General features: G+C 52.2%; 1 protein-coding gene across 2 annotated transcripts in view; it reads right to left on the bottom strand.

The window, feature by feature from the left end:
* Positions 1-13,437, bottom strand: part of EBF4 (EBF family member 4) — a 56,938-nt gene that overhangs the window by 7,255 nt on the left and 36,246 nt on the right. For both annotated transcript variants that reach the window (XR_003901356.1, XM_029918587.1), the window contains exons 7-13: positions 3,571-3,652; positions 2,654-2,771; positions 2,416-2,549; positions 2,194-2,320; positions 502-590; positions 293-358; positions 14-191 (exon numbers count right to left, since the gene is read on the bottom strand). Coding sequence is in view for 1 of the 2 variants with exons in the window: in XM_029918587.1 (XP_029774447.1) it covers positions 14-191; positions 293-358; positions 502-590; positions 2,194-2,320; positions 2,416-2,549; positions 2,654-2,771; positions 3,571-3,652 (794 nt within the window). In the remaining variant the exon portion in view is untranslated. The remainder of the gene's footprint in view (positions 1-13; positions 192-292; positions 359-501; positions 591-2,193; positions 2,321-2,415; positions 2,550-2,653; positions 2,772-3,570; positions 3,653-13,437) is intronic.

Consider the following 13,437-nt stretch of genomic DNA (forward strand, 5'->3'; position numbering starts at 1 on the left):
CGGCGGGACGCACCCGGCTCCGGGCCCGGCGTGGCGTCCCCGACGGCGATGGCCAGTGGGCTGCTGAAGGCGTTGATGCCCACGACGGCGGGGTGTGGGTGGCTCGGGGCCAGGGGTCCGAGCGGCGCGGGCGCGCGGGGGGCGCTGTACAGAGCCTCGGCCACGTCCGCCGCGCGTTTCAGGAGGAGCTCCTGCGAAGACAAGAGCGGGGCACGGCCGGGGCAGCCGCAGGCACCAGGAGGGGGACAGTCCCCGGCCTGGCGGCGCGAGGAGGCGGGCGGAGGCGCCATACCTGGTTACTGCTGGGCACTCCGTACAGGGCCTCCGCCAAATCGGCCGCCCGCTTCAACAGCACCTCCTGGGGGCGGGGGAGCAGACAGCAAGACGGAGGGACAGCCCCGAGGGGTGGCGGAGGGGCGGGGTGTCCCCTCCGCCCGCCCACTCCCGCCCCCAGGGCCACAGGACACGCTGGCCCCGGGTCTGCTGCGCCCCGCTGAGTACCTTGGGCAGCCTCTCGGGATCTCCGGGGTGTCTGGGGATGGCTTTCTGTAGCCTCTGGAATCCGTAGTCAATGGTGGGCTCATTCAGGGCTGGGGAGAGGGGCGGCGTTTGGAGGACCCCCTCCCAGCGCCGCCGCAGGACCAAGCCCGCCAGCAACCAGTCGGGGAGCCTCGCTGCAGACCCCCTCCACCAAGCCCGGCCCAAACCATTTCCTTGGAAAACTCCCGGCACACGGGTCGGCTGAGTTTCCTCACTTCCTTCCTTTGCTCATTCATTCAACAAATATTTACTGAGCTGGGCCCTGTGCCAGGTGCTGGCATTAACACACCAGCACTATACCATCCCATCTGTGATTCGAAAAAAGGCAACTGTATGTACGTAATAGCTTCTACAGTCCTGGGGGCAGGACTAGAGGGAGAGTTTTCTGTCTCCATTATTAGGAGTAACATATTAATTACAAAAATTGAAAAAACTCCAGCAATCTCCATTTATCACAGCTCAGGTGGACTCTCAGCAGCATCTGACCATTAAAGTCTGCGTGTGCCCGGGGTAAGGGACTGGCCCACATCCAGGGCCCTGCAGAGGAGGCAGCAGACTCCTACCTAGGCTCCCCCAGGACCTCGTCCTCTCCTCCTCCTGGCCTGGCCAGGACCAACTCACCAGCCTCAAGGCCCTACCCACTTTCTTCACCTCCAACTCCAGATTTAGTGAATTTCCTTTCGTTTCCTCCCAGAGTGTAAAGCACTCATTCCCAGGTCTTTGCATTTGCCATTTCTTCTCCAGGACTGCCTTTCCTTCCCCATCTCTACCTCCCTATTCACCCCTTCAGTCTCAGCCTGGTCCAGTTAAGCCCACACTCCCTCTTAGAGGTCCCCCCACCCCCACCCTCCGCGTGTAACTCCACGAACCTCACACTTTGTTCACTGCTAGGGCCACCCCTCCCCACTTAAGACTGTACCTCCCTGACGGTAAGTAGCGCTACCTAGCTACCGAGTGTCCGAGTGTCCGGTACTGGGAAGGGTTAGGGGATTTATCTGCGGGGAGGAGGATGGGGAGAAGTGGGTGGCTGGGAGAGGGCAGGAGGATCAAGGTGGAGAGGGTGCTGGTGGGTAATTAAGTAAGTCGAGGGGGGATTCTACATTCCTGTCTTCTGTTAACTTCTCTGCCCTTGCTTCCTTGCACCTGCTTATGCCCATGTGGAGTGAAGACTGAGGTGGCTTGGGGAACCAAGAGAACCCAGGGAAGGTTAGGGAGCATAGAGCCTATTTTGGGCACCTTTGGGGACATGCCGCTGGAGATATTCTAGACCTCGGGAATGCGTGCGTGTGTGTGTGTGTGTGTGTGTGTGTGTGTGTGTGTCCAGTCTGTCTGTCAGGGAGGGGGGAGGAGCGCCCTGGCAAGGAGGCCCTAGGCAAGGAGAATGTCCCGAAAGGGCTGAGACCCCGGGCCTGGGAGGGGACTGAGGGGACCGAGACCAAAGAGGGAAACTGAAGCTCGGCAAAAGACCAAAGGCGGCTTATGAGCCGTCAAGCAGTTTAGGTGGGGAAGAGACTGAGCAGTGGCTAAGGGGGCGTGGCCACACCGCAGGTATTGGCTAACCTGGACCAGGGGGCACCGGACCCCCGGCGGTGGAGCTCCTTCCAGCCTCTCTATCCCCACCAGCAACCTCCCCCCCGCCCCCCGACTCCTTACCTGTGTAGACAAACCTGCCGGGGGCTCCCTTGCAAAATTGCTTGGACTTGTAGGACAGAGTCACCTCCACCACCCCGGGAATGTGCCGTGGGGGCGTCTGAACCCGTATGGCGTGGGGCGTGATGAGCTGCGAGGGGAGAGGGGAGGCTTGCGGGTTCCAGCCCAGGGCGAGGGGAGGGCCCAGCCGCAAGACCCGGAGGGAGACTGGAGGGGGTGGCCCACCTCGCTCCACACGAGCACGTTCCCGAACACGACCTGCAATCCATCGAAGAAGTTGTCGCCGATGACAATGACGGTGGCGCCTCCTGTGGTCCAGCCCTCCCCGGGGCTGATGGCCTTGATACAGGGGGTGGCAGCTGGGAGGCAGGTGAGGAGCCAGGTCAGGGACCTGCACCAAGGTGGGGGTTGGGGACTGGCTGGACCCGTGGCAGCGGGTGCTGGGGGGGGGGGGGGTCCTGACCTTCAGAGGGGTCCAGGCGGCGCGCCCTGCGACCATGCTTGGAGTTGTTGTGCACAAACATATTGTCAGACACGGCCAGCACGTGACCGTCCACACTCACTGTTGTGGACACGACCACCTGTGAGGAGAGCCAGAGGCCAGCCTGGTTGAGGCCCTGGGGGACTTTGGGGGGGGGACTGTCGTGGGGACCAGCAACTTGGTGAGGGTGGCTGCTGGATGCTGGAACTCAGAGTCACTGGCCATGGGAAAGCGCTTCCCCCAGGGCTGAAATGGTGGAAGGGGGAGGCAGCTGGGTCAAGCGATGCTCCCAGACACAATCTCTGGCTGCCCCGGGAGGTGAACCCCAGGAACCAGAAAAATCCAGAGCGCTGAAAGAAGCTCCGACTCCTTGGGCAGAGTGCCTACTGTTCTCACACAGACCCGCACCCCAGGCTGTATCCCTGGAGCTCCAAGGCAGGAATGTGTCTTAGGCTAGAGGCAGTGAGGAGTTTCGACTGGGGCGAGGGGTGGTGGGGAGACAGCATCAACCTAAGAAGCCATCAGCAGGAGCCCCTACCCTTGGGAGGAGATTGGGGCTGCCTCCTCTCCCTCCCACCCTTCACTGAGAGGGGTGTGCAGGTTGGGGATGTACTGAGGGCAGCTGCTCCCTGCTTCACGCTATGCAAATTAGCTGGGTCGTTAATCATGTAAAAATGTCACAATTAGCATCTCCTTAAGTGGGACTCTAATGAAGCCTCCCTTGGCAGCCAGCATAAGTTGAGATGGAGCTGCCCCACCCCCAGCAGGCACCCGACCCCCTGAAGCACAGGGCTGGGCAGAGATCTGCCTGGGGGCTTTTTCCAGGATGGCAGGACCACAGCCTTCCCCACCCACCCCATTGGGAAACGGATGCAAGGGGACCCCTCTCCGGGACCCACCTGGAAGCGACGCATGTCTCGGGGATTCCCTGCATTCTTTAGGCAGTTCTGGTTGCACTTGAGGAAGAACTTGAGGAAGAACCTGAAACAGTGTGGTAGGTGGGCTCAAGGGCTGAGGTAGGGGGGTCTGGATATGGAGGAAGATCCAACTGTTCCCTTCCATTGGAGGGAGGGAGAGTGACCCCTCTCTGCTCACACAAGGCACACACCCCCTATTCCCACCACAAGCTGCATATGTAGAGTGCCTGATGCGTACCAAGTAGACCCTTCCCAGCAACTAATTCACAACAAGGGCTATCCACCCCCCGCCCCCAGTGTAGGGTGACACAGTGCGTACTTATCCCACAAAGTACTCATCACGCCCATCCAAATATGTCCATTATATACGTGCTGTAGACCCGTCAGTCATGAATTATACCCACTCCACAATGCATATCCACATGCGTATGTACCCACACTTACCTGTAAACTTATCCCACACCATGTATATTTGTCATACCATATGTACATCACACGTAACAGTGCATGCACATCGCACAGCACATCCCTCCTCCCGAGTACACTGTCACGCACACAACATATACTCATGATAATACATCTATTATATATACTGTATGTGCTTTATATACTATTAAAAAATATGGCTGTCACACACAGTGTATCCCCACTACACTGAGGGCATCTTTCACAGAGCATATACAATACATATTCATATGCAGCCTGCAGTCATCATACACATATGATACACTACTCCTATACCCTTCATGCGCAGTATATGCCCATCCTGAATAAGTAGGTGCACAGAAAGAATACGGGAGTGCATATTAACATACCACTTTGTATTGTATATGATTACAGTCATTGCAAATGCTGTACAGTCATCATATATAGGAAGAGCAGACGACCCCCTCCAGCAAATCTCTCTTGCACACAGATCTCGCTCACACGTAGCAGACTCCCTGCCACAGAACACCTCCCCCAAACAGATCTCCCTTGCACATGTTCTACATCTGTTACACACGGAGCAAAAACCTCATCGGACAGAGCCTATACCCATCACACATCACAGTGCAGCTGTCAGACCTGCCGTACAGGTACTCAATGAATACCTGCCTTTTCATGTACAGCAGTTGGAAAAAAAAGCACAGTGTATGCATTCACGGGACTGATTTTTAGACAAATACATGGGAAGTTGGTCCTCTGGTCCTTCCAGGCAGTTGGCTAGGATGGTGGGGCCTCAGCTTTGCCACCCACCAGTGAGGTAATCAAGGATAATGCTCTGGATTGGTGCTCTTAGTGGATTCAGGGTGATTTCGATGTCTGCCCTAGCCCGTACAAGATCCTGTGGGCATCCGGGGAGATGCCCTTCACAAACCACAGCTTGCAGGGCTAATGTCTGCGGGGGTTGGGCTCCTGGCATGTAGCCCGCCTCCTGGGCCTTTCCATGCGTTCTGTCAGTGCGCTGCCTTATTGTACCACCCAAACCCCTGGTTTTGAACCCCAAATCTGAATATCCACTTAAGTCCTTAGAGTTGGCTCCAACTCCAAAGCATGAGCTTCACATTCAGAGAAGATTTATTATAGGTTCTAAGAACTAGTTCCCAAAGAGGAGTTCCCCAAGTACTGGTAGGGGTGGGCATCGCCTCTGGAACACAGGTGTCCCAAGGGGAAGCCCCTTGGGGCTTGGCACCATTTACCTGGAGACGTACCCACCTCCAGGCCTTGCCTCTGTCCACACCCCTGACACCTTACCACCTGTCACATTCCCCCACCCAGTGAATACCCTTCGGGAACCCCTTCATTTCCCTTTCATTAGGCCATTACATCAGCACACATTTCCATCCACAGTGAATACCTCCCCAAGTAGTCTCATGGAGTGTAGACCTTCTGTATGCCCCTGCAGAGCATTCTGAGGTGCAGATACCGCCTATGACCCCCAACAGTGCACACCCACCATGTATACACCCCACATTCACCTCTACAGGATACATGCAGTGCACACAGCTTATATGCCCCAAACAGTAGTCACCTCAGTGTAGATGCCCCATATACCTCATTAGGTCACCCCCAATGCTCCTAAGTGGCATATCTGCACAGTAAAGACACTCCATGGACCTCACATTATCTGCCATGGTAATGGTTCCCTATATCCCTACGAGAAACCCCATTGTGCAGAAACCCCTATAATCACCCTATACGCACCCCACATTTCCATGACATAAAGCATAGACGCCTCCTCACACATGGTGCAGATCACTTCTTTTAAATTCCATATCCACTTGTTCAGTTCTTTACAAGGTGCTAGAAGGAGGAGGGCAAACACCAGGATAGGAAGAGTCCCTGTGCTGAAGAGGTGAGTGCTCACCCTTGGATATCTCTGATGGAGCAGGTGTGGGAGGTCCCAGAGGGGACATGCACTTCCCTTACTTACCTGCTGCACCCAACCCTGCTCCCAAACCTATAGAATCCAGAGGGTTATTTTATTTAATTTTTAAATATTTCTTTAAAAAATTTTAACACTTATTTATTGCGAAACAGAGACAGAGCACGAGCATGGGAGGGGCAGAGAGAGGGGGAGACACAGAATCTGAAGCAGGCTCCAGGCTCTGAGCTGTCAGCACAGAGCTGGATGCGGGGCTCGAACCCATGAGTGGTGAGATCAAGACCTGTGCCGAAGTCACACGCTCAAATGACTGAGCCACCCAGGAACCCCTATTTTATTTTATTTTCAAGTTTATTTACTTGAGAGAGAGAGAGAGAGAGAGAGAGAGAGAGAGAGAGAGAGAGAACGAACGAGTGGTGGAGGAGCAGAGAGAAGGAAACAGAATCCTAAGCAGGCTCATTAGTGCAGAGCCCGATGCGGAGCTTGAACCCAAAAACTGTGAGATCATGACCTGAGCCAAGAGCAGGCATTGGACGTTTTAACTGTGCCCCCAAGGCGCACCTAGAGGAAGGATTCTTGAAATAGGGCCAGAGAGGTGGGCTCTGGCCCAGGCGCTGACTCACTTTGTGGCCTGGGGTGGATCCTGCATCTCTAACATCCATCTCCATCCACCAGGAGGACCAGGAGAGTAGCAACTGATGGCTGCTGACGCACATCCAGGGACAGCCTCTGGGACATCCTTGATTTCTGACCTCCCAAGGCCTCACTGCTGCTTCCTGCAGGGTCCCGTCCCCTCTGCCTCCTCAAGGAGCCCCCTCAGCCCTTCCACAGTCCTCCCTCAGCACGTCTTCCCATCCTTTCTCTTTCCAGTATAACTTACTTCCGGACCTTTTTGTCCCCACTCCCTGTCTGGCCAGTCTTTTCTGGGGCTGCCCCTCCCTCAGAGCCCCAGAGCTTCTCTATCTTTAAGCCTCGTTGGCATCACCTGCAGAGTCCTGTTGAGGGAAGTGGCCACACAAGCCCTGGGCCCTCCCTGGGGGTGCTAAGGGTCAGTCTCTTTTCCCCTCCCCCTGAACTTCTAGCTCAGAGCTGCACAGTCAACGCCAGCGACGGTAGAGCTGCTGAATCTCACCCACTGCCAGTGGTAGTCCGTGAGGCTGCTCCCAGCCAGCCAGGGCTGAGCCAAAGCAAACACATTTGCTGCTACCACATTGCACCCCCTAACGCCGCTCCAGCCTCAGGGGTGTTAAGAAAAATTACCCATAACTTGGGGCACCTGCGTGGCTCAGTAAGTTAAGAGTCCGGCTTTGGCTCAGGTCATGATCTCATGGTTTGTGGGTTCAAGCCCCGTGCCGGGCTGGGCTCCATGCTGACAGCTCAAGAGCCTGGAGCCTGTCTTCAGATTCTGTGTCTCCCTCTCTCTCTGCCCTTCCCCTGAGCATGCTCTGTCTGTCTGTCTGTCTGTCTCTCAAAAATAAATAAACATTAAAACATTTAAAAAAATTTACCCATAACTTGAAAATAAGGCAAAATGATGACCATGGGACCTTTCAAAGTGGTTTTCAAAGTGTGCCTCTGGGACTAGCAGCAGCAACCTCACCTGGGAACTTGCTAGAAATACAGAATCTCAAGGCCCACCTTTGACCCACTGAAACTCTTCAGGTGGGGCCCAGCCTTCCAGGTGATTGAGGCCTCCTAAAATTTGAGAGGCACTGCTGCTGTGCCGTACTAACCAACAGGGCAGCCGCTAGCCCTAATTGGCATTGAGCACTTGAAATGTGGTTTGAATTGAGATGTTTTTAAGATACACACTGAATTTTAATGACTAATTTAGAAAAAAAGAAAAAAAAACCCGAATAGGGCGCCCGAATGGCTCAGTCGGCTGAGCGGCTGACTTCAGCTCAGGTCAATCTTGTGGTTTATGAGTTCGAGCCCTGCATGGGGCTCTGTGCTGACAGCTCAGAGCCTGGAGCCTGCTTTGGATTCTGTGTCTTCCTCTCTCTCTGCCACTCTCCGGCTCATGCTCTTTCTCAAAAATAAATAAACATTTAAAAAATTAAAAAAAAATCCAGAATGTAAAATAGCTGATTATTAATATTTTTGTATTTATTACATGTTGAAATAATATTTTAGATATATTGGGTTAAATAAGATATATTGCTACAATTAATGTTACCAGTTTCTTCTTTGTTTTTTTAAATGAGGCTACTAGAAAATTTAAAGTTACATATGTGACTTGCATTATATTTATGCTGCTCCAGGCTACTATGTCAACAAAGCTGTCTAAGAGTTATCTGATTTTCTAGGGGAAGGTCACTTTGAGTCATATTTGCTATTGATTGGGGCTCTGTAAAGGTGGTGATAATTTGCAGGAAACTGATAAGATGCAAATGATTTTATGGGAGAAGTAAATAATTTCTGTTTGGTAAAGAAATAGCCCTAAAGTCTCTAATTGTATTGTCCTGTGGATATTAACTAGCTTTGTAGCTAACTTGGCAATTGTATTCCAGTATTTTCTACATACCCCATTTCTTCTCCCTTCCCCCTTCCCTGGAAAGAAAGTGGCAGGGGTCTGGGTAAATGAAGACCAAATTCTGGGACCCGGGACATCCTACAGGGACCTGAGGCAGGATGGGCTGTGCACTTTGTTGAGAGGTTGCTTGTCACCAGGGAGGCACCCACCACCCAGGCATGGGTAAGTTTGGAGGAGGGCATATTCTGAGCAGCACCCCAACCATGTGTTGGGAAGTAAGCCTGGGGGGGGTCCCCCTTTCCCTGACTGGCCAAAGGCAAAGGGAAGCAAGACCAGGCCACACCCACAGCCCTGGCTGATGTGAGTCCCCAAGGAAGGTGAACATTTTAGGACACTCCCTGGGTCAGGGCAGGACCTGTGCCCAGAGCCATCCCCACTGTGGCATGAGGCTCAAAGAGGGCACATCTTATCTGGGCCTCACAGGAAGAGAAGCAAGAGAAAGGTGAAGTCCCAGGACCTGCTGTTAGAATTATGGTATGAAAAATTAAATAAAAGCATGAGTTACAAATAAAACACAAAACTATGCCCCCCCAAAAGTGTGCAAAGTGACCCAGTTATAACTTACCAAGCACTCAGCAAGAACCTGGAAGTCTGCTGAGCTCATCCCGACCCTGTTTAATCCCCTCATAACCCTGAGGTGGGGTAGGTATGCCATCATTCCCACTTTACAGATGAGAAAACTAAGGATAAGCAAGAATAAACCACAAAGTCACAGCGAATGCCAAAGTCTGGATATGAGCTCAGGACTTTATGAACCACTGATATGGACAGGAGTCATGGAAAATGTCCTCTAACCGGGGCTCTTGTAGTCCAACCTTGCCCCAGCCATGAGGCTGGTGATTAACCTCCTTTGAAAGCAGCCTTGAGAGGCAGGTTGTCACAGGGACACGTCAAGTCATTCCATTGGGATTTCCTCAAGGTTACACATTCATCAAGGTTGCAAAGGAAACTTGGGTCCCCTTGCTCCTAGTTTGGGGCCTTTGGCTGTTGTGACCATTGCTCTTAGTCTGACAAGATTTTCAGGATTAAAGACCAGTTGTACAAGATGGGCCAGGAGTTGATCATTGTTGAAACTCAGTGAAGGGTACTCGTGGTTCATTATTCTATTCTGCCTAGATGTTCACCATTCTCCCATGGAAAGTTTAATAAGGGGTGCCCTGGGCAGGTCAGTCAGTTGAGCATCCGACTCTTGATTTCAACTCAGGTCATGATCCCAGGGTCATGGGATTGATCCCCTCATTAGGCTCCACACTGAGAGTGGAACCTGCTTGAGATTCTCTTCTCTCTCTCTCTCTCTCTCTCTCTCTCTCTCTCTCTCTCTGCCTCTCTGCCCATGCTCGCATGTGCTCTTTCTCTCTAAAAAATTTTTAATAGCTTTTTTTTTTTAAGTTTAATGAAAAATCTGAAGAAGAGCTGTGAACAGTGGTCAACCAGCTAACCAGGCGATTAAAGAGTAGCAGTGATGCATCATGACTCGGTGCTTATGATTTAAATGAAAGCTAAGATGGGGCACCTGGATGGCTCAGTCAGTTAAGCTTCTGACTTCAGCTCAAGTCATGATCTCACAGTTTGTGAGTTCGAGCCCTGCATAGGGCTCTGTGCTGACAGCTCTGAGCCTGGAGCCTGCTTCGGATTCTGTATCTCGGTCTCTCTCTCTCAGAAATGAATAAACATTAAAAAAAAAAAAAAAGAAAGCTAAGAGCAGTTCACTCAAACACCTACCTTAGCACATCCTAAACATAGTTTAGCCTTCCTAACCATTTCTATAAATGCTCCTTATTCCTCCCTGTAAAAACTCGAGATGAACTGAAAACAAACCCTCCTTGTCAATGGAATATTCCGTAGCAAGGAAGCAAAAGTAGGGTTGAATGTGGCTCCAGTGCAAACATCTGACTTATGCATAACTTCTCAGGGGTGACACTATTGCAGAAGGAAAGCTTCCTGGCACTTTATTCCGTGCTTTACTCAGAAGAGATACAACTGATAAAGGAAAATGTGGAGGTGATGGATGTGAGTCCACTTTGGGCTCTCAACGGGTGGAAAGCAGAGCGGATGGAACCACTCGGCAGAAGACAGTGTCCAGGTACCATGGGGTGGGCTGCCGCCTGCTGGATTCCCCACCCCCTGGCCGCTGTGAGCGTTGGCTGTTAAAGGGCTCACGGCTGTCCCTCTAGCCTCGATTATCGTCAGCCAGAAGCATATGTTCCCACCAGCAGCCCACGGCGAAAGACAAAGTGACAGCCCGTGGAGGGCCAACTCCTTGTGCTTTTCCTGTTCCAGAACTCCCTGAAGGCTCAGGCTTGTGCCAGACTCCAGCTGGGACTGTGTGCTTGCTCAGCCTCTCCAGTGGACGCTCTTCCCCTCCTTTTCTTCTTAGAGCTCTCCTCCAATAAACCCCTTTCACAGCATCCCCATCTCCAGTTCTGCTTCTAGGAATCCCACCCGAGGAAACCAGCTCGCCTGGCTTTGCACCACCTTTCCCCTCCCGACATCCCACGAGAGGCTCACGGAGAGCAGAAACTATGTTCTGATAGTAATTCAAAGAGCAAGACTGAGCCCCAGGGCGCTTGCAACTACAGGACTGTCAGGAGCCAGGGAACGAATGTCCAGATTACTACTTCTGCCCGAGAGAGCTTTTCCCAAAATGATATCCACTAGCCACATGTGGCCATTGAGCACTTGACTTGTGGCTAGGGTGACTGAGAAACTGCTTTCAATTTTGCTTCATTTTAGTTTATTATTTATTTATTTTAAAGTAATATGATTATGAAAAGTAAGTATTACTTTAGCAATAATAATAGTAAAGTATTATTTTTTATTTTAAGTAATCTCTATAACCCAATGTGGGACTCAAACTCATAACCCTGAGATCAAGAGTCCCATGCTCTGCCGACTGAGCCAGCCAGGCGCTCCATTGTTTCATTTTTCTCCTTACTGTTCATTTATTTTTGAGAGAGAGAAAGAGACAGAGCACGAGCAGGAGAGGGGCAGAGAGAGAGGGAGACACAGAATCAGAAGCAGGCCCTAGGCTCTGAGCTGTCCGCACAGAGCCCAACATGGGGCTCAGAACCCACAAACCATGAGATCATGATTTCAGCCGAAGCCGGATGCTTAACCAACTGAGCCATCCACGTGCCCATCATTTTTAATTTAAACTGAGATAGTCACATGTGGCTCATGGCTACCAACTATATTGGACCATACAGATCAAGAAAGAGAAAGTAAGGGGCACCTGGGTGGCTCAGTCAGTTAAGGGTCCGACTTTGACTCAGGTCATGATCTCACGGTTCGTGGGTTTGAGCCCTGCGGTGGGCTCTGTGCTCACAGCTCAGAGCCTGGAGCCTGCTTCAGACTCTGTGTCTCCCTCTCTCTCTGACCCTCCTCCGCTCGCACTGTCTCTCTCTGTCTCTCAAAAATAAATAAAAAACATTAAAAATTAAAAAAAAAAAAAAGAGAAAGTGATGTGAATGTCCCAACATGAGTTGGGACAGGGTGTTCAAAACAAGTGTCCTGTGAATACCATGGGAAAGAAAGCAGACTGGGAGCAAAGTGGAGAATAAAACTAGATACATATATTTCTAAGTCCCAAGCTGGCTTTACAGCCGGGAATGGGGAATTGTGGTGGGGAGGAATTCTCTGCTAATTTTGACTCCAAAGGGCTTGCCTTTGAGCTCATGAGCCTCAGAAGAAACAGGTCTCTTCTGGGCTGTGCTCTCCACCATTTTCATTGTCAGCTGCCCTCCGCTTCAGGACAGAGGAGGATACAGAAGCCTGGACCATTCATTCCCTCCTTCACTCAATAAACCCATTCAAGAAGATGCATTAAACACGTTACATGTGTCAGGCAGTACAGTCAAGGGGTAAATAAAGCCTTCCGGAAATGACAATCCAGCAGGAAAGAGGGAAACCTAAAGTATAACCCATAAGCTAGTGGGGGACAAGTTGGAAACTCGTCCAGTGTAACTGCAGCATTCACTCTGGAAGGGGTCCTAGAAGTCGCATTTGATCTTGGGCATTTGGGGCCTTGAAAGACCAGAGGCATTTTCCCTGGATGAGGCGTAAGAGGCTCAAACAGCTCTGCCAAGGGACAGGGGGCGTGTAGGGCACACTTTCCCAGTGGTACCTGACAAGATGCAGGAGGAGAGTTTTGGACTGGGGCCTGGGGGTGTGGCCCCAAACCCCGTGGGACTGGACCCTGTGGGTGATGGGGAGTCAGCAGAGGGTGCCTTACTGGCTGTGTCGTTTGGAAAGATTTTTGCCTCCAGGGAAGTGGGCACTGAAGGGTCTAGGCTAGAAAAGGGATGGTAAGGGGGGAGGTTGGTGTGATAATCCAGGCACCGGTTGGGGTGGCCCGAAGTACTTCCTGATCTTGGCCTGGGGCAGCAGCCAAAGCCAAGTGTCCCCAGGGTCATAGCCACTTGCCGGCCTGGGCGAGGTCTCCCCACCATGATCTCTACTTGGGGCAGAGGTGGCTGCAGCGCAGATGGGCTGGGGGACTATAAATAGCTGGGGCGCATACATTAGCATGCCAATGCACCCGCACCCCATCCTCTATGCTAATGGCCCACCATGCGCCTGAACACCTTCTGTTCCCCGGCATGCATTTGCATGCACAATTAGCATAATCTTGTATAATTAATGAACAGCGTCAATTTTAGCTCCTAAGTAATTTGATTAACATGTTGATAGGGCACTTACTAGGCTCTCCAAACCTCAGGGCTGGGCATGGGGCCTGAGCAGAGCAGGGGAAGTGGTGGAGTGATGGCGAAGGGGGCCCCCCCAGCTGCCCATGAAGAGTGGTGGTGACTCCATTTCCCCCAGGGAGGGGTGGAGGCGCTGCTAATGCAGGCCTCTGGGCACCCCGCGTGGAGTGGCAGGGGTAGGCTGGAGTGCAGTTACAGTGGGTCACCTGAGCTCCTGAAGCCCATTTGTGCCCCCAGTGGACACAGAC

The sequence above is a fragment of the Suricata suricatta genome, chromosome 12, assembly GCF_006229205.1.
Source record: "Suricata suricatta isolate VVHF042 chromosome 12, meerkat_22Aug2017_6uvM2_HiC, whole genome shotgun sequence".
In the NCBI taxonomy this organism is placed as follows: Eukaryota; Metazoa; Chordata; class Mammalia; order Carnivora; family Herpestidae; genus Suricata; species Suricata suricatta.